Source organism: Schistocerca piceifrons, chromosome 5, assembly GCF_021461385.2.
Source record: "Schistocerca piceifrons isolate TAMUIC-IGC-003096 chromosome 5, iqSchPice1.1, whole genome shotgun sequence".
NCBI classification, from domain to species: Eukaryota; Metazoa; Arthropoda; class Insecta; order Orthoptera; family Acrididae; genus Schistocerca; species Schistocerca piceifrons.
Window position 1 is genome coordinate 393,914,370 of NC_060142.1, and position 26,426 is coordinate 393,940,795.

Below are 26,426 nucleotides of genomic sequence, written 5' to 3' on the forward strand. Positions count from 1 at the left end.
TTTAGCCGGACGAGACGCTTGTCTAGCTTCAGCACTAAAGATTTTGTATTTCAAAATGTTCATCAAGAGGTCTTATCAGTGAAGCTGATGATAATTTGTGAATCCAAAGAAATTACTTTTTAGTAGGATCTTCAACGAGTAGGACTGAAAAATATGATGATTGTTGTAGCTAATCATGTATACACATACTTTAAACTCAGTCATTCCACACCATTTCGAAAAAAATCATTCAGATAATCTAGGAGTTAACATTCACTGCATGAAGACGTACACCAACAGTAAAATCGTAAGCAGTGGCGTAAACAGGGAGTCATAGATCGTGCGCGTGCCCTGGGCACCCTTTCCGTGAGGACGCAGTTTTGTGAGGAAAAAAAAAAGATACAGAAGAAAAGGAGAAAAGGAAGGACGAAGTGGGAGGGGGGAGGAAGAACGGAAGGTTGGAGTTTGGTAAAAGAGGAAGGGAGCGGAGATGTATGAAAGGAAATCATGAGGACGTTCGTATTGGACTGTGCTGAGCAACAGTTGCATAAAAGCTCTCCACGGTACAGAGACGCCCTTGATTTTTATCACCTACTAGACGGAGCCCTCTCATTACACAGGAACCAACGCAACGTTTTGCTTATCATGGCTTTTTATTGATCGGCAATGCAGTAATGAAGACGGAACCGCGATACTGTTGCAAGCAGTGGGACTTTGGACTGTGTGTTTTATATATTTTGAATTTGTATCATAAAAAAAGAAGAAAAAACAAAAAAGTCTGTTAGGCAGCGGTGATAATTAAACAAAACAAAAGATAGATAGGAGAGAGGGAGTTGTGGCAGAGTGCAAGAATACCCAGGTTGCCCCAGTCACACCACTGGGTGTTAAGTGCAGACGGAGACGTGGCGAGAGCGAACAGCTGGCAGCAGCAGCAAGTGGCGGCGGCGGTACTCACATTGCACGACGTAGGCGCCCAGTTCGGCCGCCAGGTCGAACGTGACAGGCAGCCGGCCCTGCAGGATGTCCTGCTTCACCTGCAGGAAGAACTGGTACCTGCAACACGCACAAACAGCCAGCTCGTCAACGCCTGTCTGGACAAACAGCAGTTTGGTCATCTCACTCTCACTCAAATAAAATAATTTCGTAGTAAGAAAACGGATTCGACACTGTAACACTGGACAGAGTAATTCATTGTTCCTTTACAGTAAAATAGTTTATAGCTACAGTGCAGGAGTTGTACTTTGTTTTTCTTGTAGTATGTAATGCCAAAGCATCAGATGCTCCAGCAATACCAGGCCATAATCTCTATTTATAAAAGTCAATGTCTTGACTCACTGAATCATCATCGCCCAGCCCAAAACCGCTAAGGACAGAAACCTGAAGTTTGTAGAGGGTGTGGATCTCGTACTGTAGGCACCGTTTTGTAAGCATCGTTTGTGAAGGGATTGTCCGAAATTCCATCCTAAGGGTGCGAAATAGGTGATGAAAGGCATTTTGAAAGTATGTCGCTATTAAGGAATTTTGAAGTTAGAACTACGAAAACTGTTATTTAGTTTCTCAGTCAGAAAATGAAAAAGAATACGTGTTTCAGAATTTTTGGAAATTCAGCCACTAAGGGGGTAAAATAATGGGTCGAAGTTTTTTGAAAATAAATAATTACTAAAGAGCTACTAAAGGTTTTTAAGGCTACATCTATGATAACTGGTACTTGATTTCTAGTGCAGAATAAAAAAAAAAAAAAATACGCTTTGCAGTGTTTCTGGAAATTCAACCCCTACGGGAGTGCAGTAGGTGATGAAAATTTTTAAGCAACACTTCTCGGTTAGATATAAAGCAATGTTTGTTAGAGGATGAAAGCAGCTATCGAATTATTTCCACAAGAACGCAAAAAGAATGATAAAAAACTTTGATCTCCAGCTACCAGAATCTCTTTTTGATCAGAAGTAAATTCGAAAAAGACCATGCTTATATGGCCTTAATTGAGAAACTTAGAAGGTGTTGCAGTTTGCGAACAACATAAAAATTCGATTAAATAAAAACAAAAAATATCTCTGCAAGCCATAGAGCCTAGGCAAGCGAAAGAGCGAGCAGTAAACTAATATATATATATATATATATAAGATGGTGCACTTAGTTAAATCTTAAAATAGATTATTTTAGCTGTATCAAATTTATTCAACACCAAATTTATGTGAATGCATATTTTAATACTTGTACAGTTACAATTTGTAATATATAATCTGCATTAGATATAAGAGAGTGCAGGTTTTATTTGTCAGCAGCAAGAAATAAATAAGTATTCAAATTATTCTACAATGGTTCCAATGGCGCTGAGCACTATGGGACTTAACATCTGTGGTCATCGGTCCCCTAGAACTTAGAACTACTTAAACCTAACTAACCTAAGGCCATCACACACATCCATGCCCGAGGCAGGATTCGAACCTGCGACCGTAGCAGTCGCGCGGTTCCTGACTGAGCGCCTAGAACCGCTAGACCACCGCGGCCGGCAATTATTCTACAGGGATTAAGGTTGCATAGATTGTAAATGACATGTACTAAGGGATAGGTAGATCTGATATTTTTTCACTTCTGAAAAGCGCTTAACAGGAAAGCAAAAACTATTAGCCGAAGTACCATCATATACCATATCAAACGGAATTTGTGGCTGGACCAATTAGTTCTTGGTAGGGAGCACGCAGCATATTATCTGAGATGGAAAAGTCATCAACAGGAAAGGTGTTGTGATCCTTGCTGGTTATGTTGCATATCAATGACCTGGCAGACGGTATCAACAGTAACATCAGACCCTGCCGGCCGAAGTGGCCGCGCGGTTCTGGCGCTGCAGTCTGGAACCGCGAGACCGCTGCGGTCGCAGGTTCGAGTCCTGCCTCGGGCATGGATGTGTGTGATGTCCTTAGGTTAGTTAGGTTTAACTAGTTCTAGGTTCTAGGGGACTGATGACCTCAGCAGTTGAGTCCCATAGTGCTCAGAGCCATTTGAACATCAGACCCTTTGCACATGAACAACAATGTACTATGAAGTACTGAAAAAAAGATGTAAAAATATTCAGTCAGATCTTGATAAGATTTCAAAGTGGTGCTACTTCCTGCTAAGCGACCGCTACGGTCGCAGGTTCGAATCCTGCCACGGGCATGGATGTGTGTGATGTCCTTAGGTTAGTTAGGTTTAATTAGTTCTAAGTTCTAGGCGACTGATGACCGCTTAGTGCTCAGAGCCATTTGAACCAACCTCCTAAGCTTAGTTGGTGGACTACAGGCTGGAAGCCGAGTGTATCGCTCCAATGACGTGGGTAGTTTACCCCAAATACTTCGAGACTGTTTGAAATATCCGCTATACACCTGAAATTTGAGCAGCACCCCAGAAGTCCGCTGAGGAGCATGAGTTTGCAAAACATTGCTTAGACGTCGTTATATCCACATGCACAGGACCACAAATTGAATGTGTGCTTTCGACCTGGTCCCTGAGTACTGCTTCATCTAAAATCTGTACTAAAACAGTATAGGATAAATCGTATAAATATCATCAAACTCGTAATCCTCAAGCAGATGTGAACTATAGCTGACCTGATGGGAGCAGTATTATGCTATGGGTGACATTTTCGTGCGCTTGCATGGGACCTGTGGTAGTAATCGAAGATACGCTGACAGCTGCGAACCACCTGCATGCTTTCATGTTTGATGTCTTCCCCGACGGCAGTGTCATCTTTGAGCAGTACAATTGCCCGTGTCTCCGAGCCAGAACCCTGCTACAGTCGTTTGAGGAGCGATATAGCGAACTCACGTTGATGTCTCGGCGACCAAATTCGCCAGACGTAAATCCTATCTTGCACCATCACTGCGTACGAAAGTCATCGGCCCGTTATTTATGCTAATTTCATGACCTGTGCGTAGACATCTAATGCCACATGCCTCCACAAACCTACCAACAAACTGTCAGACCACTGATACACAGAGTCCATGATGTGGGCATATTTCCTTCCAAAGACGAGCAAAGAAGATATTAAGCAGGTAGTCATAATATTTTGCCTTACAAGTGTACTACCCGCAGGCAGCTAGAAAACGGCAGTGTTGCCGAAATAGGCCTATAGCAAACAAATAAAGCACTGAATACTCTAAACATAGCAGCGATTTGGATTTCTCTACTTACAATATTTTGTGAAAGTTTTTCCTACTCTATTTATAAATGACGGTTGTCATGCTCGTGCTGTTCGATGTAATACCTACTCCACACCGAGTGATAGTTTCATGAAATGGAGAAATGAACAAAGAAACGAAAAGATAAATGAGTAGTATGAGCTTGATTATAGAACAATCATTGGTTATTCAATAATTTTTTGCCGGTTGCGTGATACTGACAGCAAAATATGTGATGGCCTGCAATTTTAACGAATAGAGGAAGAATGGATCGTAATAGAATTTAAGGACGATAACTGAGCCACGGGAACCATTCCTGCAAATTTTGCGGTGAATATTACGTGATAATATAAATTTTCAGCGCGGAGATTACGAAATAAAAATTGTAATTCCTTTCATCGAATACGGGTTTAGATTGATATTTTGAAATTCCGTGCGTACCTGGACGGTGGGGCTTTGTGGGCTCGTACAATATCTTACACAGAGGTGTGTAAGCGGAGGCAAATTGCGGTATTCACGCCGTGGCGAGGTTTTATTCAGCGGCCGCTATTATACGGCTGTCCGGGGCACAGAGCGGGCGCTGGCGTTAGCAGGCTCGTGGGCGAGCGCCGCGGCGCGCCGGCCTTGTCAGCAGACACCGCACAAGCCGGCCGTTGCGTGGCGTGGCGTAGCGTGCTGTGCTGTGCTGTGGTGCGCCCTCTATCTGTGCCGGCGGGCGCCCTCCGACCCACCGATTATAGGAGTTAGAGGGACGGGACGGGCCGTGGGCTGCGCGCAGCGCGCGTGGGGACTGGCCGCGACACGCGCTCCATGGCCTGGACGGGCATCGCCGATGTTAGCGGCGTGTCCATAAACACCAGGCTCGAACGCGGAGCAGCGCCGCTGACGCAGCACTGTGACAGATCCTCGAGATATTCACCAGTGACGGCGTGCACTCAGGAGCAGCTTCGCGAGGTGTTCTTTTTTATCGAGATATATAAAACAACAAAAATATCGAGTCGTGCAAGCTACGATTAGGATTTGTTCCCAAATAAAAGCAAATCTGAGCAGTCTGTGTGACAGAATGAGATTTCATAATCAGTACAAAGGACAACTCAGTTGTTTTACGACGGAAGTACACGCCCAACGGGTCACCGAATCTGCTCATCCTTTGCACGACTGTAGTACATATTTACATATAACGAATGCTGCTCTAGAAGGATGCGCTTCTCAGGCCTTTCTGAGAAGTTCAGAAGGTTCGAAGTATTATGAGTAGAGTTTTAAAACTAACGTAGGCTACCGGAGACTGTTATAAGTAAGCCTTGGTCGGTTAAAAATCTCGTAAACGCATTATCTGTACGTTTGGTCTGTTGTACAGCCATCGAGCGTTACTTCATTTCGAGCGCTTTGTTTGTGTATGCAATCAAGGTCCTTTTAGATTACCCTAGAAACCGGAATCGGTGAACTGTCTAGAAACAGAGTGAGGATTATAATTAGCCGCATGATCTACGGAATATTTTTGTTCTGTATAGTTGTCCTCCTGTCTGTAAAGTTGAGCCGCGCGGGATTAGCCGAACGGTCTAAGGCGCTGCAGTCAGGAAATGTGCGGCTGGTCCCGGCGGAGGTTCGAGTCCTCCCTCGGGCATAGGTGTGTGTGTTTGTCCTTAGAATAATTTAGGTTAGGTAATGTGTAAGCTTACGTTCAAAATCGCTCAGAGCACTATCGGACTTAACATCTGAGGTCATCAGTCTCCTAGAACTTAGAACTACTTAAACCTAACTAACCTAAGGACATCACACACATCCATGCCCGAGGCAAGATTCGAACCTGCGACCGTAGCGGTCGCGCGCTGCCAGACTGAAGCGCCTAGAACCGCTCGGCCACTCCGGCCGGCTGTAATCTTAGGGACTGATGACCTTAGAAGTTGAGTCCCATAAGATTTCACACACATTTGAACATTTTTGTAAAGTAAAAAAAAGGCTTCCCGAGTGGTCGTGCGGTCTAACGCACTGCTTTCCGGGCAGGAAGGCGTGCCGGTCCTCCGCTCGTATACACCCCGCAGATTAGTGTCGAAGTCCGGTGTGCCGGCCAGTCTGTGGATGGTTTTTAAGGCGGTTTTCCATCTGCGTTGGCAAATGCGAACTGATTCTCCTTATTCTGCCTAGGTTGCACTATGTGGCCGATTGCTGCGCAGTCTCCATGTACGCGTACACCATAATTACTCTACCACGCAAACAATGGGATTACACTGGTCTGGTGTGAGACGTTCCCGGAGGGCGAGGGGAGTGGGTGCCCACTGGGGTCCGAACCGCACAATAGCCCTGGGTTCGGTCTGCGGCGGCGGAGGGGTGAGGGGCTGTGTACCACTGAGACTACGGTGGAGACGAATCCTCTCTGTCGTTTCTAGGCACCCACTTCAGTACAATACAATACAAAGTAAAAATAAAGCGTATCAAGTGATTTGTAACTTGAAACAGAGGGAAGTTACGGTAAAAACAGAAAACAATAAATCTATAGCGCTCGAAAAAGCAATTTCCTCAAAAGAAAAAAAAAGGTAATATAAAAATAACGCAGAACAAAAACATACCAGATATTGCTTCTATATTTTGCCGAGCTTATATAACATACGTTTCGGTTATTCATAAACAACTTTCCCACTCGTAGATCATAACAAGAAACTCCTGCCTCTGATCATGACGAAGAACATTCTACCGAGTACGAAATAACATCAGTAATTACGTAAATTTTTATGTTTGTGCATATAAACGGTGTTTGCGTCAAAATTAATTGTATTGGTTACACAAAAGCGCAGATGTTATGCGATCAACTGACTTACTTGTAAAATGCAAATTATATTTTGAAAAGATATAAAATAACAATGGACTAACACTAACGATATACCGTTCTAGTTATGTGCAAAACAAGAAAACAAACAGCAGTCGTTAGCTACCAGTTTCTCTCTCACAAACTAATTTATGTGTCTTTTTCTACCACTGCTACCAATACTAACAGTACTCCTACCATTTACTGCATTATTTATGTACTGTAACAAAACTACCGAACCCGCATTTTCGCAGATCGAAACTATAATTTCTAGCAAAAGAGAGCGCCAGCTATCGAGAAGCGGCGTTGGCGCAACTTACTAAGACGCCAGACTAGATGTCCGTTAGTACAGAGTTCGCATCAAATTTCTTCACCCGTTTTCCTAATTTTCCACTTGTATTGCCACAACGAGTTATGTTCCTTCAGTAACGAAAACAATAACAATAACGACACATTCGTGGCAATGTGTAACCGAGGTGTAATAAGTAATGATGATAAGAAGAACGTTTATTAATCTATACATTCATCTGTGTATGGCAAATACAGTCACTCAAAGCAGGTATGACTTCACTGCCACACACGCATGAATTCATCGATAAATAGAAGTTTTTTTCACCGCGATTTCGTATTATACTTCGATAATAATGTGGTTGCACAAAAATATGTAAACACCTCGAGAAATACATACCTGAACGTAAATGCAGATGATACCCAAGCCTGCATGTTGCGTTGTTGTATTTGACGACGAAAGGTACCTGTGTTCCTCAGTACGTTGCAAGTGTCAGTCGCAGTGAGAGCAGCGTTATGTGTACTTGTGAGAGTGTTATCTCGGAGCTCAGTCCATTCGAACACTGGCGGATTGTTGGTGCTCGTATTGTGCGCGCTTCCGTAACTAACGTAGCCGAAGTGTTTGGTGTTTCAAGAGAGCACACTATCGAAGTTTTATACCTCATACAGGGAAATCGGAAAACAATCATTCGTTAAGTCACAACGCAAACAAACGTGTGTGTTGAGTGATCGTGGAGTACGGTCATTGCACAGCATTTAACGAAAAATAACAGAACGACAGAGGCAAAAGTCACTCCAGAACTAAATGTCGCACTCGTGTGCTCTGTCAGCACCAAATGAACACGAATGGATCTCCATAAGCAGAAAATGTCAGGGCGAACTGGAAATCACAAAGCGCTCATCAGTGATACATATGCCCGTAACAGGAGAACGTGCTACTGAAGCCATAAAACCTGAACTACGGAGCTGTGGAAGGATAAAATTTCGTCAGGTTAGTGTTGTTTTCCACTTTTGCCAACTACTGGCCAACTTTACATCCCAAAAATGAAACACAGCAAGTGTTCGGGTGATGATCTGGTAAGCCATACTGTGATATTTCACGGATCCCACGTTTAATCCGCAAGGTCGCATAACTGCCAAGGATTATTTATCCATTTTGGTTTAGAAGGTCCATCCTGTGTGTTCCTCAACGGTGATGCTGTGTTCCAAGAAGGCAGGGGCCCCGTTCACACAGCTCGCATCTTCCAGTACTGCTTTTGTGAGAGCGAAGATGAGTTATCGCACCTCTCCTGGCCGCCATGGTTACCACATTTCAATTTTTTGTGCCTTTGTCGTCTTCTTTGGAGAGAAGGCTACGTGATCGCCATCCACTTCCATCATCGTTACCAGAACTGGCAACTATCTTGCAGGAAGAATGGTTTGAAACCATACAGGACTTGTAGCGCGGATGGCCGCGCTGTTTGAGGCGGCATGTCACTGACTACGCGGCCCCTCCCGCTGGAGGTTCGAGTCCTCCCTGGGGCATGGGTGTGTGTGTTGTTCTTATCATAAGTTAGTTTAAGTAGTGTGTAAGTCTAGGGACCGATGGCCTCAGCAGTTTGGTCCCTTAGAAATTCACACAAACTCATACGGGACTTGTATTATTTATCCATTCGGGGATCACTGGAATCTGTTTTGAATCCCAACGGGTTCCCTACATCGTATTAGGCATGCTAATGCATTGTGTTTTTGCTGTTTCCATATTTTTGTCCAATCCTTGCATCTCACCACGAATACAACTCAGTCCTCTTCTTTTCGCTAGGAAATACGGGGTCCGTTTACGCAGGATTTGGTAAATTTTATTTTATTATTCAGTTGTAAGGGGTTCCCATCTGCCGCCTGATAATCAAGTGTAGTGTGCTCGGGGAAGAACCGCTGTTATCCAAAGCCTAAGACGCTGACTCCTTAACTGGTGTACTGATCGAGGGGGCGTAGTGGCTAGCAAAATGGTTTCGCAGTTGGGAGGAAGACCGGTTCAAAAACGCATCCGACTATCCAGATTTAGGTATCCCGTGATTTCCATGAATCGCTTCCGGCAAATGACTCAACTTTGACAAGGCACGGTCGATTTCATTCCCCATCTTCGAAACAATCCGAGCTGAGCTCCGTCGTCCCCGGTGTCAAGCAGGCGTGAACATAAAACGACTTTTTTTACAGCATTTTGTTACATTTATCTTCTAACATTCATTAAACAGTTAGTTAAAAAATTAAAAAATATTTCTCTGTATCTAACCTCAAACGACACGCGGCACATTAGCAACCTCTACGATATGTCTTCACTGTCTTCGACAGTTAGCCGCGCGGGGTAGCCGAGTGGTCTTGGCGCCTTGCCTCGGTTCGCGCGGCTTCCTCCGTCGGAGGTTCGAATCAAATGGTTCAAATGACTCTGAGCACTATGGGACTCAACTTCTGAGGTCATTAGTCCCTTAGAACTTAGAACTAGTTAAGAGGTTCGAATCCTCCCTTGGGCATCGGTGTGTGTGTGTTATCCTTAGCATAAGTTAGTTTAAGTTAGATTAAGTAGTGTGTAAGCCTAGAAAGCGATGACCTCGGTATCTTGGTCCGATAGGAACTTACCAGCAATTTCCAATTTTTTCAACAGTTATTCGTAGCCGAACCGTTTTTCCTCACAGCACATATAGATACTGTATGTACCGGAACGCAAACGCAAGAAAGCAATATACGAGTACGTAGCCCTTTGCAGTCGTAATTGCATGTATAACATTTTTCTCAAACAGGTACTCATAACAGATGATTACAACAATATTTATTACTCAGAAGGGTTATCAGCTTCGGCACAGTGAAAAGAATTAATTACTTTGAGAACTTTATACGAAAACGAAACGAGTACGAAGACGTTACTGCAGTGTTGTTTGTAGGCCTCCTAGACTGGCAGGAGCTAATGATTTCCCTTCTTCGGAATGCAGGCCTGTGGGATGTGCTGCCGCTGGGGAGCGGGCGGTATAATTTACGGGGGCGTGTGGTGTGGGCGGGGGCGGAGGTATGATGAGGAATGCCCGTGGAGAACTGTGCCACGTGTAATTGGCCAGCGGCAGTCTGTGCCGGCGAGGCGCGGAGAGGTGGTTCCCACGAATCAGGGACACGGCCGAGAACACTCGCGCTGCCAGCAGGCACCTGCTCCGACAGCTGTCTGCGGACACATTCTGCACTAGCGGGACAAGTACTGCAACAGCTTCATGAGGCTGTGCATCTCAACATGCGTCAACGGGTAAGCTTTGCACTCTCCAAACTCAGACAGCTGTACAGTAACCAAAACGAGAATTGCTGGTACCACAATACGAAAAAGGCGAATGTGTCCTGGGAGAGTTGGCGATTTAAAGGAACGGGACCTTCTTTTCGACTTATCTGCTACCTTCAGAGACATTTGAATCAAAACATCTTGACATATTTGTGCTTTTTTTACTTGTTAGTTTTAGTAGCCATATCACATAATATAAAGCATCCAGCCCCCCCCCCCCTCCCCCAATAGCTATTACTTTAATTCTTTTCGCCAGATGATATTTTGCAGGCTGAGTCAAATAGGACTTTACAACTTTGGAACGATATAGATATTTATTGAGATAACTTACAGAATCAATACACGTGTTGTTTTGTAGCAAACAACCTTAAGCAGCGTAGTGCACAATTAAAATGGTTGCTTTCACTGGTGCGGAGCATGCTCGCTGTGTGTTTTGATTTCATGAAACGAACTCTACAGCAACTGCTAGGCATTAATTTAATACCGAATACGCTAAAGTACCTCCAAACAGGCCCACAATTTACTCTTGGAACAAGAACTTTGTTGAGACGGGTTGTTCACTACGACAAGAGAAATCACAAGGTCGTCTGCGTGTTGATGATTCTGTTACTTTGTTTGGATATACTTGAAAACTTTTTAATTTCACAGATCGACGAAAATGATCGAGATGGTATAGTTTATTAAAGCAAGACGGTACACTACCTCATTTCCTGACGGAAGTTCGAAGGCCACTCGCACGGTCACCTCGCTTCCCTGACTTGACACCACTGGATTCCTTCCTCTGAGGTTTCATTGAAGACCGTGTGTATGTTCCTCCCCTACCAAACAATTTCGCTGACCTGAAGAATCGAATCTACGCTGCTGTTGCACAAGTTACGCCCGATTTGCTGCAACGAGTGTGGGAAGACTATAGGGAGGATGCTCGATTGTCTCCCACTTGAGTCAGCGTAGACATTTGAGATACAGGGACTTCCAATGTTTGCCGCATCGCAGATGGTGGTCACATCGAACGAAAATGATACTTGCCACTTTTACTTGAAACTTGAAGTTTTTTGCTACACAATGACTCTTTTACATATTCTGTAAGTTATCTCAACAAATCGTCATTCCAAAACTGTGTATTCTTTCTGACTCACCCTGTGTGGTTTTTGCTGTGGCTGGCGAGGACTTTAGCCTGTAAATTGCAAGACGCAGTACCAACACCTCTCGCCTAGGAGAGCTACTGCGCTGGGGAAATAGGGTTAAATCGTAAGAAAGCGCGAATATATCAAGATATTTTGATTTAAACATCTTTGAAGCTACCAGACAAGTCGGAAAACTTGTTACCTTCTTTTACATCTCTAATTCTGCCCAGGATATATTCGCCCTTTTTGTGCTATGATGAGAGCATTTTTCACTCTGGTTCCCAAATTTAACTCCACCGTAGTTTTGACATTAGACAGCCACAACTTGGCAACTGCTGTAGACTTTTACCAATTCGGGCGACGGCAGATCTGGCATAGAGTTGTTTTATTGTCTGTCGAACTGTGTCGTTTATATCGTGGAAACGGACAAAGCTTTCATAAAACAACATACTGCCCATTAATTACATGCATTTGTCTACCTTCTTACAAAATTTGAATCGGTTCGCACGACTGTGAAATATAGAGTTGTCGGACCAAAAAAGACTTACAAAAATGTGGTTTTGCACGTAAAATGCAAATGAACCCAGATTTTTGAAAGTAAATTTTCAAATGGATTTCTTTATTTACTTGATTCACTTTAAATCGTTTATGCGCATTCCAATCAGTAAGGACTAATTTGACGTTCTGTATTTAGCTCGACTTTAAAACATCGTATCTCGACAATAGACGAAGATTATTAGATAAAAAATTCATTTAGGCTTTATCCATTTATCTACCTTCGTACAAAATTTGAACTGATTTGTGTAAGTTTAAAGCATGTCCGCAGTTTACTTCAAAAAAAGCTCACAAAAAACGTAGTTATTCACGTAAAATCGAAACGAAGTAAGATTTTTTTCAAACGGTTAGAACAACCTGAGGATTATAAATGCACCCAAGTATATCGTAAATTTACATGTCTTGTGAGAAGTGTATTATTACCTTTGAAATTAAAACATGTTTCAGACTTTTTTTACTCTTTCCGCAACCATGAGAAACATTTCACTTGGCTGACCCTTTGGGAGCTGTGGAAGACACATTATCATATCTATCACCATTTTCGTCTTCAATTTCTTGTTCCTGGTTATAATAATTTCACATGTCGTTCGTGCTGCTTTATAGAAAAAGGGTGACTGGAGGTATCACCACAGAGTTTCCGCAATACAATAAGGAGCGATCAAAAGTTGCCGTTCGAAGGCAAATACAGACCAGAATCACCATGAGCACTGATGCGATCATTCCATCGATGCACCAGGTTGAAGATATCCGTTTTGTAAGACACTGTGTCCTGCTGCGTAGAAATCCGTGGCTGCCTGATGCCCTTCCTCGTCCGACAGCAATCGTCGACTCTTCAAAGTCTTTTTTAAGGAACCGAAGGCGTGATAATCCCACGGGCAGAGATCAAGACTATAGGGTGGATGCTCGATTGTCTCCCACTTGAGTCAGCGTAGACATTTGAGATCCAGGGACTTGCGTTATCATGAAGCAGCAGCACTCAGAACTTCGTGCGTCATTCAACAAGATGGTTTTACATAGACATCCTGCACCACACAAATTCTCCTTTCTACCAGGATCTGTCCTCCAGCAGCCAAGAATAGAATAACAGCACGTTGGTCGTGTTTGCACGCATTTGGTAATAACGTCGCCATAGTTCACGTTTCCGCATATAACGCACGAGCGTCGGAAGGACATGAATGTCAACTAATCTCCTTCCTATATGTTGGTACTTATACAGGGTGTTACAAAAAGGTACGGCCAAACTTTCAGAAAACATTCCTCACACACAAAGAAAGAAAATATGTTATGCGGACATGTGTCCGGAAACGCTTACTTTCCATGTTAGATCTCATTTTATTACTTCTCTTCAAAGCACATTAATCATGGAATGGAAACACACAGCAACAGAACGTACCAGCGTGACTTCAAACACTTTGTTACAGGAAATGTTCCAAATGTCCTCTGTTAGCGAGGATACATGCATCCACCCTCCGTCGCATGGAATCCCTGATGCGCTGATGCAGCCATGGAGAATGGCGTATTGTATCACAGCCGTCCACAATACGAGCACGAAGAGTCTCTACATTTGGTACCGGGGTTGCGTAGACAAGAGCTTTCAAATGCCCCCATAAATGAAAGTCAAGAGGGTTGAGGTCAGGAGAGCGTGGAGGCCATGGAATTGGTCCGCTTCTACCAATCCATCGGTCACCGAATCTGTTGTTGAGAGGCGCACGAACACTTCGACTGAAATGTGCAGGAGCTCCATTGTGCATGAACCACATGTTGTATCGTACTTGTAAAGGCACGTGTTCTAGCAGCACAGGTTGAGTATCCCGTATGAAATCATGGCGGTGAATCGAGGAAGTACAGTACATACTGACGAAACTAAAATGAGCTCTAACATGGAAATTAAGCGTTTCCGGGCACATGTCCACATAACATCTGTTCTTTATTTGTGTGTGAGGAATGTTTCCTGAAAGTTTGGCCGTACCTTTTTGTAACACCCTGTATAGCCAATTCGGAATCGTGCTACGTTGCTTGTACGCTGCACCAACATCCTCAGACGGAAACATCGTCTCTTACAATTACTTTAAGGCTACGTATAATTATATGCTTCCTAAACACGTGGATCGTATAGTTACTAGCAGGGGAGGAGGGAGTGATATTTGTTTTGCTCATCCCGAAATCGTAGTTCAACACCTGCGATCCCCACCACAGGGGCCAAGCCCCTACTTGAGTGCGATGAATGGCGGTCGCGGCATGCAGTCAATCACTGTCAGGCCGCCCGCCACAATAGGAGCGAAATAATGAACCCCCGAAAATTAATTTCCAACTATTTGCTGTACAATACGGTCGTCAGGAAGAATGCCGGCACTGTAATGAATATTACCCCGGGCTCGAGTTAATGACGGCGTCCTCGTCTGGAACGAGCCTTCCACGAAAGTTCGCTCCTTCGGCAACTTTCGTAGACGCTTTGCGAGGTCGCAGAGGAGCATCGTCGGCGATGGCGAATTTCCGAAGCCGGGCACGCACACTGCAGCGCCCTTGTCTACTGTCTGAAGGAGATAAATCTAGCTCGGTAACAAAAGGACAGTCGTTAGCGCAGGGGTACCGCGCGAGTTACGATCCGCGGGGCACTTCGTTTCGCGGCGTTACGTGCTGTTCCAGGAAACGAACCCTGATCGCTGCCACACGCGCGAGTCTTAATTATTGGCTCGGAAGGTCGAATGCTTTATGCGCCACGGTTATTAAAAAGAGTGGCGTCATGCCTATTCCAGGTAACCAGCAGGGGTCGGCTTTTGGCCGCTTTCCCGAAACCAACAGCACCGCCGCTCCAGTAGCGGCATTCATTGCAGCACTCGAAAAAGCCTTCTGTCCACAGAGGTCCAGTACAGCAGCAATTGAGTGCCATTATCTCTCTTTCTGTCTACCCACCACTTTCTTTTATTTCTCCTCTGTCTGTCTCTCTCTCACTCGCTCTCTCTCTCCCTCTCTTTTCTCTCTCCATACCTTTTTTGAGTTTTTTAAAGCTAGCTTTTGACTTGTTTGATCCTGTCCATCTTCTCTTATGTTGTACTAATCTTTTCATCTATATACAACTACCAAACCCAGCATCCTCTCTAATACGTTTCATATATTCCACTAGTGCGTTTCCCCCTCTCTGTTACTTCCAGCGCAAAACTGTATTTCTCTACGCCGTACCAGATGTCTGCTTTTTAGTAAACGTCTTTCATAAACTCCTTTCCTCACCTAATCTTTACTTCGCTGTCCCCTTTAATTTTTAATATTTTTCGACAGCACCACATTTCATTAAGATAATAAAACTTCCTTTCATTACCAAGCCGAGAACATTTTACCTTGCCTTCGAGCTTCTATTCTTGGTTCAAATGGCTCTGAGCACAATGGGACTTAACTTCCGAGGTCATCAGTCCCCTAGAACTTAGAACTACTTAAACCTAACCAAGCTAAGGACATCACACACATCCATGCGACCGTAGCGGTCGCGCGGTTCCAGTCTGTAGCGCCTAGAACCGCTAGGCCACCCCGGCCGGCTTCTACTCTTGTAATAAATCTGTAAAACCGTCACGTGTCTGTCTTTACACATGTTCAGCGGTAATTTGAGCATAGTTTAGGGCTTTAGCTCATCAAAATCGAATCACAGTAAAAGAGATATCGTGATTCAAAGTTTTATAAATAACTTTCTTGTCTATCTGAACACGCAATCTCCAAAACTAATAGACGGATTCGACGTTTTCACTGGCAACTTTAGCTTAGTACCTAGGGGCACCGTGTAGGCTATATTTCATTGAAAGCTGATCATGAAAAAGAAACGATATTCGTACATAGTATAAAAACGCGTGTATGTTTGCATGCTTCTATGTATGTTCCACGTCTCCTCCGAAACCCCAGGATCAATTTCAAGCAAACTTGGCACACACATCAGTTACTGTCTGAAAACAATCGCAGTCGGGGTAAGAACCACTTGCCTATTAAAGCGGTGGGTATGACTGTGAAAAAGCAGCGTAGCCCACGACGAACGGGTGCTTATGTTTCATTCATTCAGTATTTGCGAGCGAGGACACTGAGTGACTTGCAATCAAATTTACACACAGCCTGAAATCTTAACAAAACTTTTTCTTGCTAACAACCCCGCCCCCTCCCCCACACCCATACAAAATAATAAAAGGAAAAAAGTTTATCGTTTACTATATTTTCACTGTTCATGCAGTAAAACTGTTGCATTAGGCATGATGTTACGACGTTTACATTTGTTGCTTCTTTGCTGCTAACTCTATTTACAACACATTTTGCTGACAGCATCCACACATGCTGATGAATGTGTCTACACAGTCATATCCTTATACGACACAAAAGTCAGGAGATATAAGGGAAGGAGGAGACGGGCAGAGAGAGCGGTAGGAGGAGATGAACTAACAGTACTGAAATAAATACATCCAGGGAAATCTCGGGCACTCAGATAGCATTAAATAAAATATAAATACCGTTCTTGAACTGGTCCACAGACACATACATAGATAATGCTCCAAGGGAATATGGGAGAAAATTTTAGTTGCCCTCCGGTGCCATTATCTTTTGGTGTAATGATGATGTATTGACGATGTTAGACGTTAGAGAGAAGTGAATTACTACTGGAAAACCACTAATTTTTCTGTCACCAAAACAAGCCTACCAAGTAATACTCTTTCTCATTAAGCAAACGTACGTGTATAAAGATTAAATATTAGCAAAGTTAATGAGATAAATGCCTACATCCTAGAAACTATCAATAAATGTAACAATAAACTACTTTAAACGATGCAGTGCCTTAGATAACAAAGATCTTTTTCCTACAATGCAGCTTACAACAGCCTCTATTCAATGTATGCAATTCATGTGGCCCATTGCTCTCTTCCCATTTATGCATAATTGAACGCATTTGTTGATACTACTTATTTGCCCTAGTGAAACGTCAATATTTGCCATAATGAAACACCAGCAACACAGTTGAAGATCCATTTAATTTAATAAGAAACTGGTAGTGCAATAGCATTTACACATGCGTTTGTCTCTGAGCAGTTTGAAAAGACACAGCTGACTTCCTTCCCCATCTTTGAAAGAATCCGAGCTTGTGCTCCGTCTCTAATGATATCGTTGTCGACGGGACGTTAAAGTCTAACCTTCCTTCCGTCTTCTGAGCAGTTAATTGGAATTTAGATGCACTTTTAGAATGGTCTATGACTGCTGTAACACTAAAGTGAAATGGATGTAACAACACATGGAGAACTACGAAAATAATTTACTGACGCCTAATGATGAAAGAGTGTATACGCATCTCATAGTGCCGTTGATAGAAGCAGAAGTGAAACAACGGTCTATGACCCAGCTCAAGGTCAAGTTGTACTGTATAAACCTGCGTCCCAGCTGTGGACAACATTAAGAATGATTTTACTTATTTTTATAATTCGACTGATGACTACAGCCAACTTCCACTTTTTCATTGCTCACAAATCTAATTTATTCTACATCCTATAGAAACCCCAGAAGATCATCAGTTTAGTTATCATCACCATCATCATCGCCAATGTTCTGCCAATAGGCAGGTTTTCACATAGTAACCCTCCATGCTTTCTTGTTTCCTGCCATACTCCTCAAGTCCGCGTAATTTCCTGTTTCCTTGGCGTCTATCTTGTATCTCCTCTTTCCTCTCAATCTGCTCCACAAACTAGACGTTGCGATGCGTCTGTTAGCAAACACTCCCTCCTAAATATCCCATCCACTACTTCTTCCTTTTTTCTAATAACCTACAGCAGTCTTTTCCTCTTATCAGTCCTTTCCAACACTCTTTCGTTACTCACTATTTCCCTGCACCTTATCCTCTCCATTCTCCTCCATACCCACATCACAAATATTTCTAGCTTTTTCTTTATCCTCTCGTCTCAGTGTCCATGTTTCTGCCACACTCGAGACAAAACTCTTGCCAAGTGTTTTCGTCAGACCTTTATCTAGTTTCCCACTTAGGAATCTCCTCTTTCTACTGAATGCCTCTTTCGCTATAGCAGTGCAAATTTTCATATCCTGATAACATGTCAACTCTTCAGTGATCGTACTTTCAAGATATTTAAATGCTCTTACTTGACTTTAGTTTGTACTATCTTGATATTGCAGTCTCCTTGCTATGCCGATCACAATACGCTTTGTTTTTGATATACTGAGTGACATCTCACAATCCACATAAGCTTAATTCAGATTTGTTAGATATTTACACTTCGTTCACTTTCTGCCACTAACACCATATCATCAGCAAAATATTCTCTTTCCACATGCTCCTCTTTTCTCCATATAAGCCTTTCGCAATAATAATAATGATTATTATTATTATATAGGGGAAAGAAAACCCTCTTGTCTGACACCCCTTCCGATGTTGCTTCCTTCCGCTATTTCATTTCCAATCTTTATTCTTACTTTCTGTTCTAAACACATTCTGAACCAGTCGTCTTTCCTTATAATCCACTTCTTTCCTCTTCAAAATATCCATTGGCTTGTTCCACTGAACTTTGCTTAAAGCTTTAACGTTCAGAATAATTCCGCCTTACAATAGCAAACAGAAGGATATAAAGGGAGGCTTTATAAGAGGCTGTATAGGAAACCGACCGTGGCGCTTTCAAGCGATTAGATAAACCGCTTGAATGAAGAAAGGGGATGGGCGAAGAGCTAAATTGAGTCCTTATCGTCCTTAACCCGAGTTCAGTGTTTTAACCAATGAGGCGTTTCGCTCGTAAGAGAAACGACTGTCGTATTTCGCACTAGTATATGGGTATCCATCACTCAAGCTACGAATTATTTGGAGGGTACTGACGCGACCTTACTGTGACAGTCTGACATGGTGGCGCAGCGCTTAAGACACCTAGACCGCGATCGGTAGGACGGCGTCACAAATCCCCGTTCGGTCACCCACATTTAGTTGTTTCGTGATTTGCCATAAAGCGCTTAAAGCTAATGACGGGACAGTAACATTGGAAGGAACGCTACAGATTTATTTCTCCACCCGTGGCCAATCCGAGTTTGTGTTCTTTATCAAATGACCACGTTGTCGACCTTCCTTTATTTTATAAGCTAACAGTACAGCGCTTTCATTTTTATTTCTTCTATGACAGCCCCGGCATGTGTCATTATCTGCTACTTTAACGAGATGCCCCTAACCATTTTTCTCAGCCGTCGACACAAGTGGCACCTGGTAATTTAGTGTCATCTGAAATAAAGAACTTAGGAGCAGTTCACCGATCAAGTCCAATACACGCCATCCGATATTTCACTTACAGTGACATTAGATTCAAACAATTATGACATTGCAGGTAATCCACATCAGCAATTATTATTAATTGAACTGCGCGTAACAGTAATTAAACACGATCCTGATTGATACTGCTTTGTGACACGCACTTCATCAAGCACCTCTCGTATAGTCGCACGTATTGCCGTTTCACATTTCCGCCATTAATATTACGAAACTGAATCACTATCTTGGCTACTCCTACGGACGATTAGCGTACTTGAGAGATGCTCGCCCACCATCTCGCCTCAGGGTAGCATGTGAGCCTCAGCTCAGTGACGAAGAATAAAAGCAGTACCACTGAAGATAATTCCTGCTTCAAACTAATTCTGTTTTTACACTGGTTTCTTTCCGCCCCTTTCGACGATTTATCACAATAATTTCCACCAATTATTGCATTATTCAGTGCTGTACGTCATGCTAAACAGAGCGTAGAAGTGCTAGAGAGCTATATGCAAAATATTTAATTCTATAACACGCAGAATAGCTCTTCGGAGACAAAAAATCACAGCCTGATATTACTCAACGTTCCCAACGACAGTGTCGTAACACGAAGAAACCGGGATCAAGCCACTTTTCCTCTATCCGACAGCGAAGGCAGTATTTTAATCTTTGCTCATAGTTCTTCTCTCAACAGTTACATACCGTTCAGAGAGAAGCTACTGTGACGTTCGACTTTTCAGTAGTTGAAAATCCGGCTCTGGAAGCAGTCTAGAAAAACATCAGTTAAGTATTGCTCGTGGAATAGCGTGCCAATCAGCAGAATAATATTTTTGTATCATTGTTAACAGGTGTACATTATTGGTTTAATTGTTCATAAACGACAGCACACATTTGGAATTAAAGCGTTCGTAACAGCAACAACAACATAATTACTTTTACTGTGTTTGGGCAGATCTTCCCTTCAAACTTGATTGGTTATATGCACAATGAATTGCTTCTCCTTTTCACAATGTGGTCTAAAGACAAGCTTGCAGAGACCGCCCTGCCGGACCTACGGCGTAGCGTGAGCAGAGTGCCTCCTGTCGTTTGCGCTCCCTAGCGAGAACCAGCTAAGACGGACGGATCGCGATGCGCAGCCGGAACGAAACTACTTTCCTGGGTCGCCCCTGAGGACTACCACACCGCACACAGAGGCGGAACACAGATAGCTGTCTCGTAGGAGTTTCGTGCCCGCAAGGTACGTCGAACCTAAGGGGGAGGGGGGATAAATGTTTATCTTTTGGGGTGCCAAGTGTGAGTCCTCTTGAAATGTAGAACCTTTGTCACGCACTAGAATACATGTGAAAGAGCATGTATTTCTGTAAAATACCCTGGTGCTCAGAGCCAGAATTTACAATGTGTTGTAGACACATTTTGTTAATATGATATTCCAGGGCCTGTGTTATTCAGAATTGCGATGCAATTTTCCTTCGAACATGCATACGTGTCCGAAAGAACAGCTAATGCGGCTACTACAGGCGTTAAAAAATACATAACATGTATTCGCAGTTGCGAATGTGGACAGCCATCAGCTGTATAATGGAATGACAACAATGAACATTTGTACTGGACTGGGACTCGAACCCGCTCGCGACAAGCGGTAAATCTAGGTTCGAGTCCCGGTGCAGCACAAATGTTCATTGTTGTCATTCCATTATACAGCTGATGAATCTCCACATTCGCAACTGCGAATACATTTTATGCGTTTTGTTGGTATCTTTTACTCTTCTTCCTTTCGGTAGGAAACCGATACATAAGCTATTGTGTAAACATTTACAAAAACGTTCAAACGTGTGTGAAATCTTATGGGACTTAACTGCTAAGGTCATCAGTCCCTAAGCTTAGACACTACTTAACCTAAATTATCCTAAGGACAAACACACACACCCATGCCCGAGGGAGGACTCGAACCTCCGCCGGGACCAGCCGCACAGTCCATAACTGCAGCGCCCTAGACCGTAAACATTTACAATTAAGGCAGTTACTGACCTATCCCTTCACAACGACTACCCAATTATAGCTATTACTAAAATAACAATAAACCAAATAAGAGAAAAAAGGAAAAAAGTGCAAATGAGATCTACAGGGTGTTACAAAAAGGTACGGCCAAACTATCAGGAAACATTCCTCACACACAAAGAAAGAAGCCGGCCGCGGAGGTCTAGCGGTTCTAGGCGCGCAGTCGGGAACCGCGCAACTGCTACGGTCGCAGGTTCGAATCATGCCTCGGGCATGGATGTGTGTGATGTCCTTAGGTTAGTTCGGTTTAAGTAGTTCTAAGTTCTAGGGGACTGATGACCACAGATGTTAAGTCCCATAGTGCTCAGAGCCATTTGAACCATTTGAACAAGGAAAGAAAATATGTTATGTGAACATGTGTCCGGAAACGCTTACTTTCCATGTTAGATCTCATTTTATTACTTCTCTTCAAATCACATTAATCATGGAATGGAAACACACAGCAACAGAACGTACCAGCGTGACTTCAAACACTTTGTTACAGGAAATGTTCCAAATGTCCTCCGTTAGCGAGGATACATGCATCCACCCTCCGTCACATGGAATCCCTGATGCGCTGATGCAGCCCTGGAGAATGGTGTATTGTATCACAGCCGTCCACAATACGAGCACGAAGAGTCTCTACATCTGGTACCGGGGTTGCGTAGACAAGAGCTTTCAAATGCCCACATAAATGAATCTCAAGAGGGTTGAGGTCAGGAGAGCGTGGAGGCCATGGAATTGGTCCGCCTCTACCAATCCATCGGTCACCGAATCTGTTGATGAGAAGCGTATGAACACTTCGACTGAAATGTGCAGGAACTCCATCGTGCATGAACCACATGTTGTGTCGTACTTGTAAAGGCACATGTTCTAGCAGCACAGGTAGAGTATCCCGTATGAAATCATGATAACGTGCTCGATTGAGCGTAGGCGGAAGAACATGGGGCCCAATCAAGACATCACCAACAATGCCTGCCCAAACGTTCACAGAAAATCTGTGTTGATGACGTGACTGCACAATTGCGTGCGGATTCTCGTCAGCCCACACATGTTGATTGTGAAAATTTTCAATTTGATCACGCTGGAATGAAGCCTCATCCGTAAAGAGAACATTTGCACTGAAATGAGGATTGACACATTGTTGGATGAACCATTCGCAGAAGTGTACCCGTGTAGGCCAATCAGCTGGTGATAGTGCCTGTACACGCTGTACATGGTACGGAAACAACTGCTTCTCCCGTAGCACTCTCCATACAGTGACGTGGTCAACGTTACCTTGTACAGCAGCAACTTCTCTGACGCTGACATTAGGGTTATCGTCAACTGCACGAAGAATTGCCTCGTCCATTGCAGCTGTCCTCGTCGTTCTACGTCTTCCCCAGTCGCGAGTCATAGGCTGGAATGTTCCGTGCTCCCTAAGACGCCGATAAATTGCTTCGAACGTCTTCCTGTCGGGACACCTTCGTTCTGGAAATCTGTCTCGATACAAACGTACCGCGCCACGGCTTTTGCCCCGTGCTAATCCATACATCAAATGGGCATCTGCCAACTCCGCATTTGTAAACATTGCACTGACTGCAAAACCACGTTCGTGATGAACACTAACCTCTTGATGCTACGTACTGATGTGCTTGATGCTAGTACTGTAGAGCAATGAGTCACATGTCAACACAAGCACCGAAGTCAACATTACCTTCCTTCAATTGGCCAACTGGCGGTGAATCGAGGAAGTACAGTACATACTGACGAAACTAAAATGAGCTCTAACATGGAAATTAAGCGTTTCCGGACACATGTCCACATAACATCTTTTCTTTATTTGTGTGTGAGGAATGTTTCCTGAAAGTTTGTCCGTACCTTTTTGTAACACCTTGTATATTTGGTGTCTGAAAAGTGAATCCGGGAAATTATAAGGAAACATTTAGCCGCGAATCAGAAAGCGGTACCCAATGCCGATCATTTTCTCCGAGAGCAAACCTCCCAAAATTCGACAAAAAATGAACTTTTGCATGAGCTTAAGTACATAGATGGCCATTTCCGTCATGGATTCACAAAAAGTGGATAGGCGTATACAGTAATAATACATTTAAAACCGGCATATTCGCACCCACTTAATTCTGCATGCGACGCATTATTTGTACCCAAAAATAGGTGTTGGCCGATATGTGGTTCTCGGTTGTGAACCTTTGTCTCTTCTCGATGAGCTGATAAAGAATTCGGCTTAGCCTTACGTTTTGACAGGAAGTTGTTTGGGTAGCAGTATACACCATAGCCGGCCGGAGTGGCCGTGCGGTTCTAGGCGCTGCAGTCTGGAGCCGAGCGACCGCTACGGTCAAAGGTTCGAATCCTGCCTCGGGCATGGATGTGTGTGATATCCTTAGGTTAGTTAGATTTAAGTAGTTCTAAGTTTTAGGCGACTGATGACCTCAGAAGTTAAGTCGCGTAGTGCTCACAGCCATTTTTATACACCATAGCACCCAGTCGACGTGAAACAATCACCACTGCTAATAAAGAATGGGACACTGGCATTTAATATCTTGTAGACAACCTCAAACTGGATGAGGATGGAGAATTTAATAACTTACTGTCCGATACGATTACACTAATTTGAAACTAAATGAGTGACATCGATCATCATCAGATCGACAAATAAGCTTAAAAGTTAAAAGTAGAATAAAATGATGTTATGCCAAAAAGTACATGCTGTGGTTCAACCCCACCACTTCGAAAACCACATTGTGAATGAATATACGTGAGGAGGATCCTACTCTCCTGGTGTGTTACTAGCTAACTATTTCTTCTTTCTACTGACATAGTTAAATAAAGAGTTTTGATTAATAATTTCGTAAGGACACGCATATGTACTGTAGACAGTAAAGCGTATAAAACTACAGTCACAAAGTCTGCAATTAGTGTATTTCACAACACAGATGTAAAGCATCTGTAACAAGCAGGTACGTTTTGTAAAATAGCATGCTAGTACTTTAATATGTTAACACCATTTAAATGTTTTTAAACATCTTTTAAAATTTTATGTTGATGTGTATCTTGAGTCTCATACATAAGCTTTATTGTTAAAAGGAAACATCGAACATGTTGAGAGAGTTTTACGATGCAGATGATTACACGGAAGTGTGGCTTGCTGTTGGCCGCGGGCGTGCTCATTTGTTTGTCGACAGCAGTCTGCTCACGGGCAGGCAGCGGGCAAACTCGACTCGTCATTCAAACATGGCGTTTAGCGTAGCTTCAGATCACAACTGGAATGATATGTGTTTATAAAATGCCGCCACAAGTATTAAAACATGTGTGGTTATTTAACAATTTATCCGACTCTTTTCGATAAACAGTACAAGTGTCTAATTCCAAGTCTAATTTTGAGTAGGATTTTTAAATTTTGCTTCAGTACGAAGGCGGAGCTGCGATGCTCATTTGTTCCTTTCTGTATCATTAAACACTGCGCAAACTTACATTTTACTGAACGTGGTTTCTGCTGTGGTGGTATGGGTGACTTTAATTTTACTTTATTTCAATTATAACGTAATCTGGATGACTTCTGTTTCAATTTTTACATTTATTTTTCGATCTGGGCAACATTGATGGCAACCGAAACGGATCATTTCTCTTGAAATTAGTGTAGTAACAATTTTCTTATGAAGTTCTGACACTCACAAAACGGGTTGCTAACCCAGCAACATAGATACGAAGTTGATCCACAGAGACAGAAACATGTTAAGAAATTAAAAATGTGCAACTGAGACCGAGGAATAAATGAGACTGGTTTTAAATTTCGTGCGGTTCAATGGCTCAGTGCAAGTCTTTTAACTGGACCACACTTCAGCGAGTTGAGTATCCCTGAGCTATCTCGTAACCTGAGAAAGGGGACCTGCAGTTTAACATCGAATGCGAACGACGTATCGATCTGGCTCCTCTTCACTTCATTAACGGCTGAAACCTAGATCGAAAGCAGACTGAAAGTTTGCGTAATTTGATCGGAATTCGATCCGTGACCTCTCGGTCTCTAAGCATGTGATTTACAACTTTTTTCGTTTTTTTTGTGTGTGTTATCACTTTTTCATGTGTTTTAGATTATTACTGAATGCATAATTGAGCTGTAACTTGAATTTTCCCACAAAGCTTTCCTAAGGGAATCTAAGTCTACCAGAAGCGCACAAAGTTAAGGACAGCCAGGGTTAGGCAGTCAGTGAGTACAAGAAGTGCGTAGGTTCGAGACTGAATCTGGTGACTGCTACGACTATGTACTGCCGTTTACAGACGATATTAGGCTAAACGGAGCCTTAACAAGGTGCTGGCCTGGTGTTAAGAACCTTATATATTTCCACATTAATAAGCGACCTGGTCATTACAAATGTGCTTGAGATACAATAAATTTAAACAACGTAAAGTTTAAACTCTGCAATGCTGTTAATTTGCTGGATAACTACTGAAAGCATTTATTTGGTAATCAGCGAGTCTAGAAAACAATCTGGAGGACTTACAATGTACCGAAATAAATAAATTGTAATGAATTTTTGTCTTATGTGACTGAATATTTAAGTCATTCTAAATTAATTATTTAAAAGATATTGTTTATTAATGTGGTATCACGTATCGTATGAGCATCATAGCAACGGTATTGCAGGATACTGTGAGACACTGACAGCATTCATGGGGGATCTGGTGCGGCCAATGGAGCATGCCCGCTGAGCCACGCCTCTAGCGGCTCGGTGCGTCGAGCGCCCTCTGCCGCCGTGGTAAGAGGGCTGGCAGCACCGGGTCAGCCCAGTCGTGCTTGGAGTCACTTCTCTATGCGACGCCAAACAGACGCTGCCTAATCACTGCTGCGACTCCATCGCTGTTGCTATTGTATTAGTTGGACTCTGCTTTTCGTGCATCAGTGGTAACGAGTATCCGCACGTTTGGAGAAATACAA

At 43.2% G+C, this 26,426-nt stretch overlaps 1 protein-coding gene across 1 annotated transcript in view; it reads right to left on the reverse strand.

Moving 5' to 3' along the window:
• Positions 1-26,426, reverse strand: part of LOC124799024 (band 4.1-like protein 4) — a 578,366-nt gene that overhangs the window by 371,477 nt on the left and 180,463 nt on the right. Inside the window, exon 5 of the mRNA XM_047262561.1 lies at positions 935-1,032. Within this exon, the coding sequence (XP_047118517.1) occupies positions 935-1,032 (98 nt within the window). The remainder of the gene's footprint in view (positions 1-934; positions 1,033-26,426) is intronic.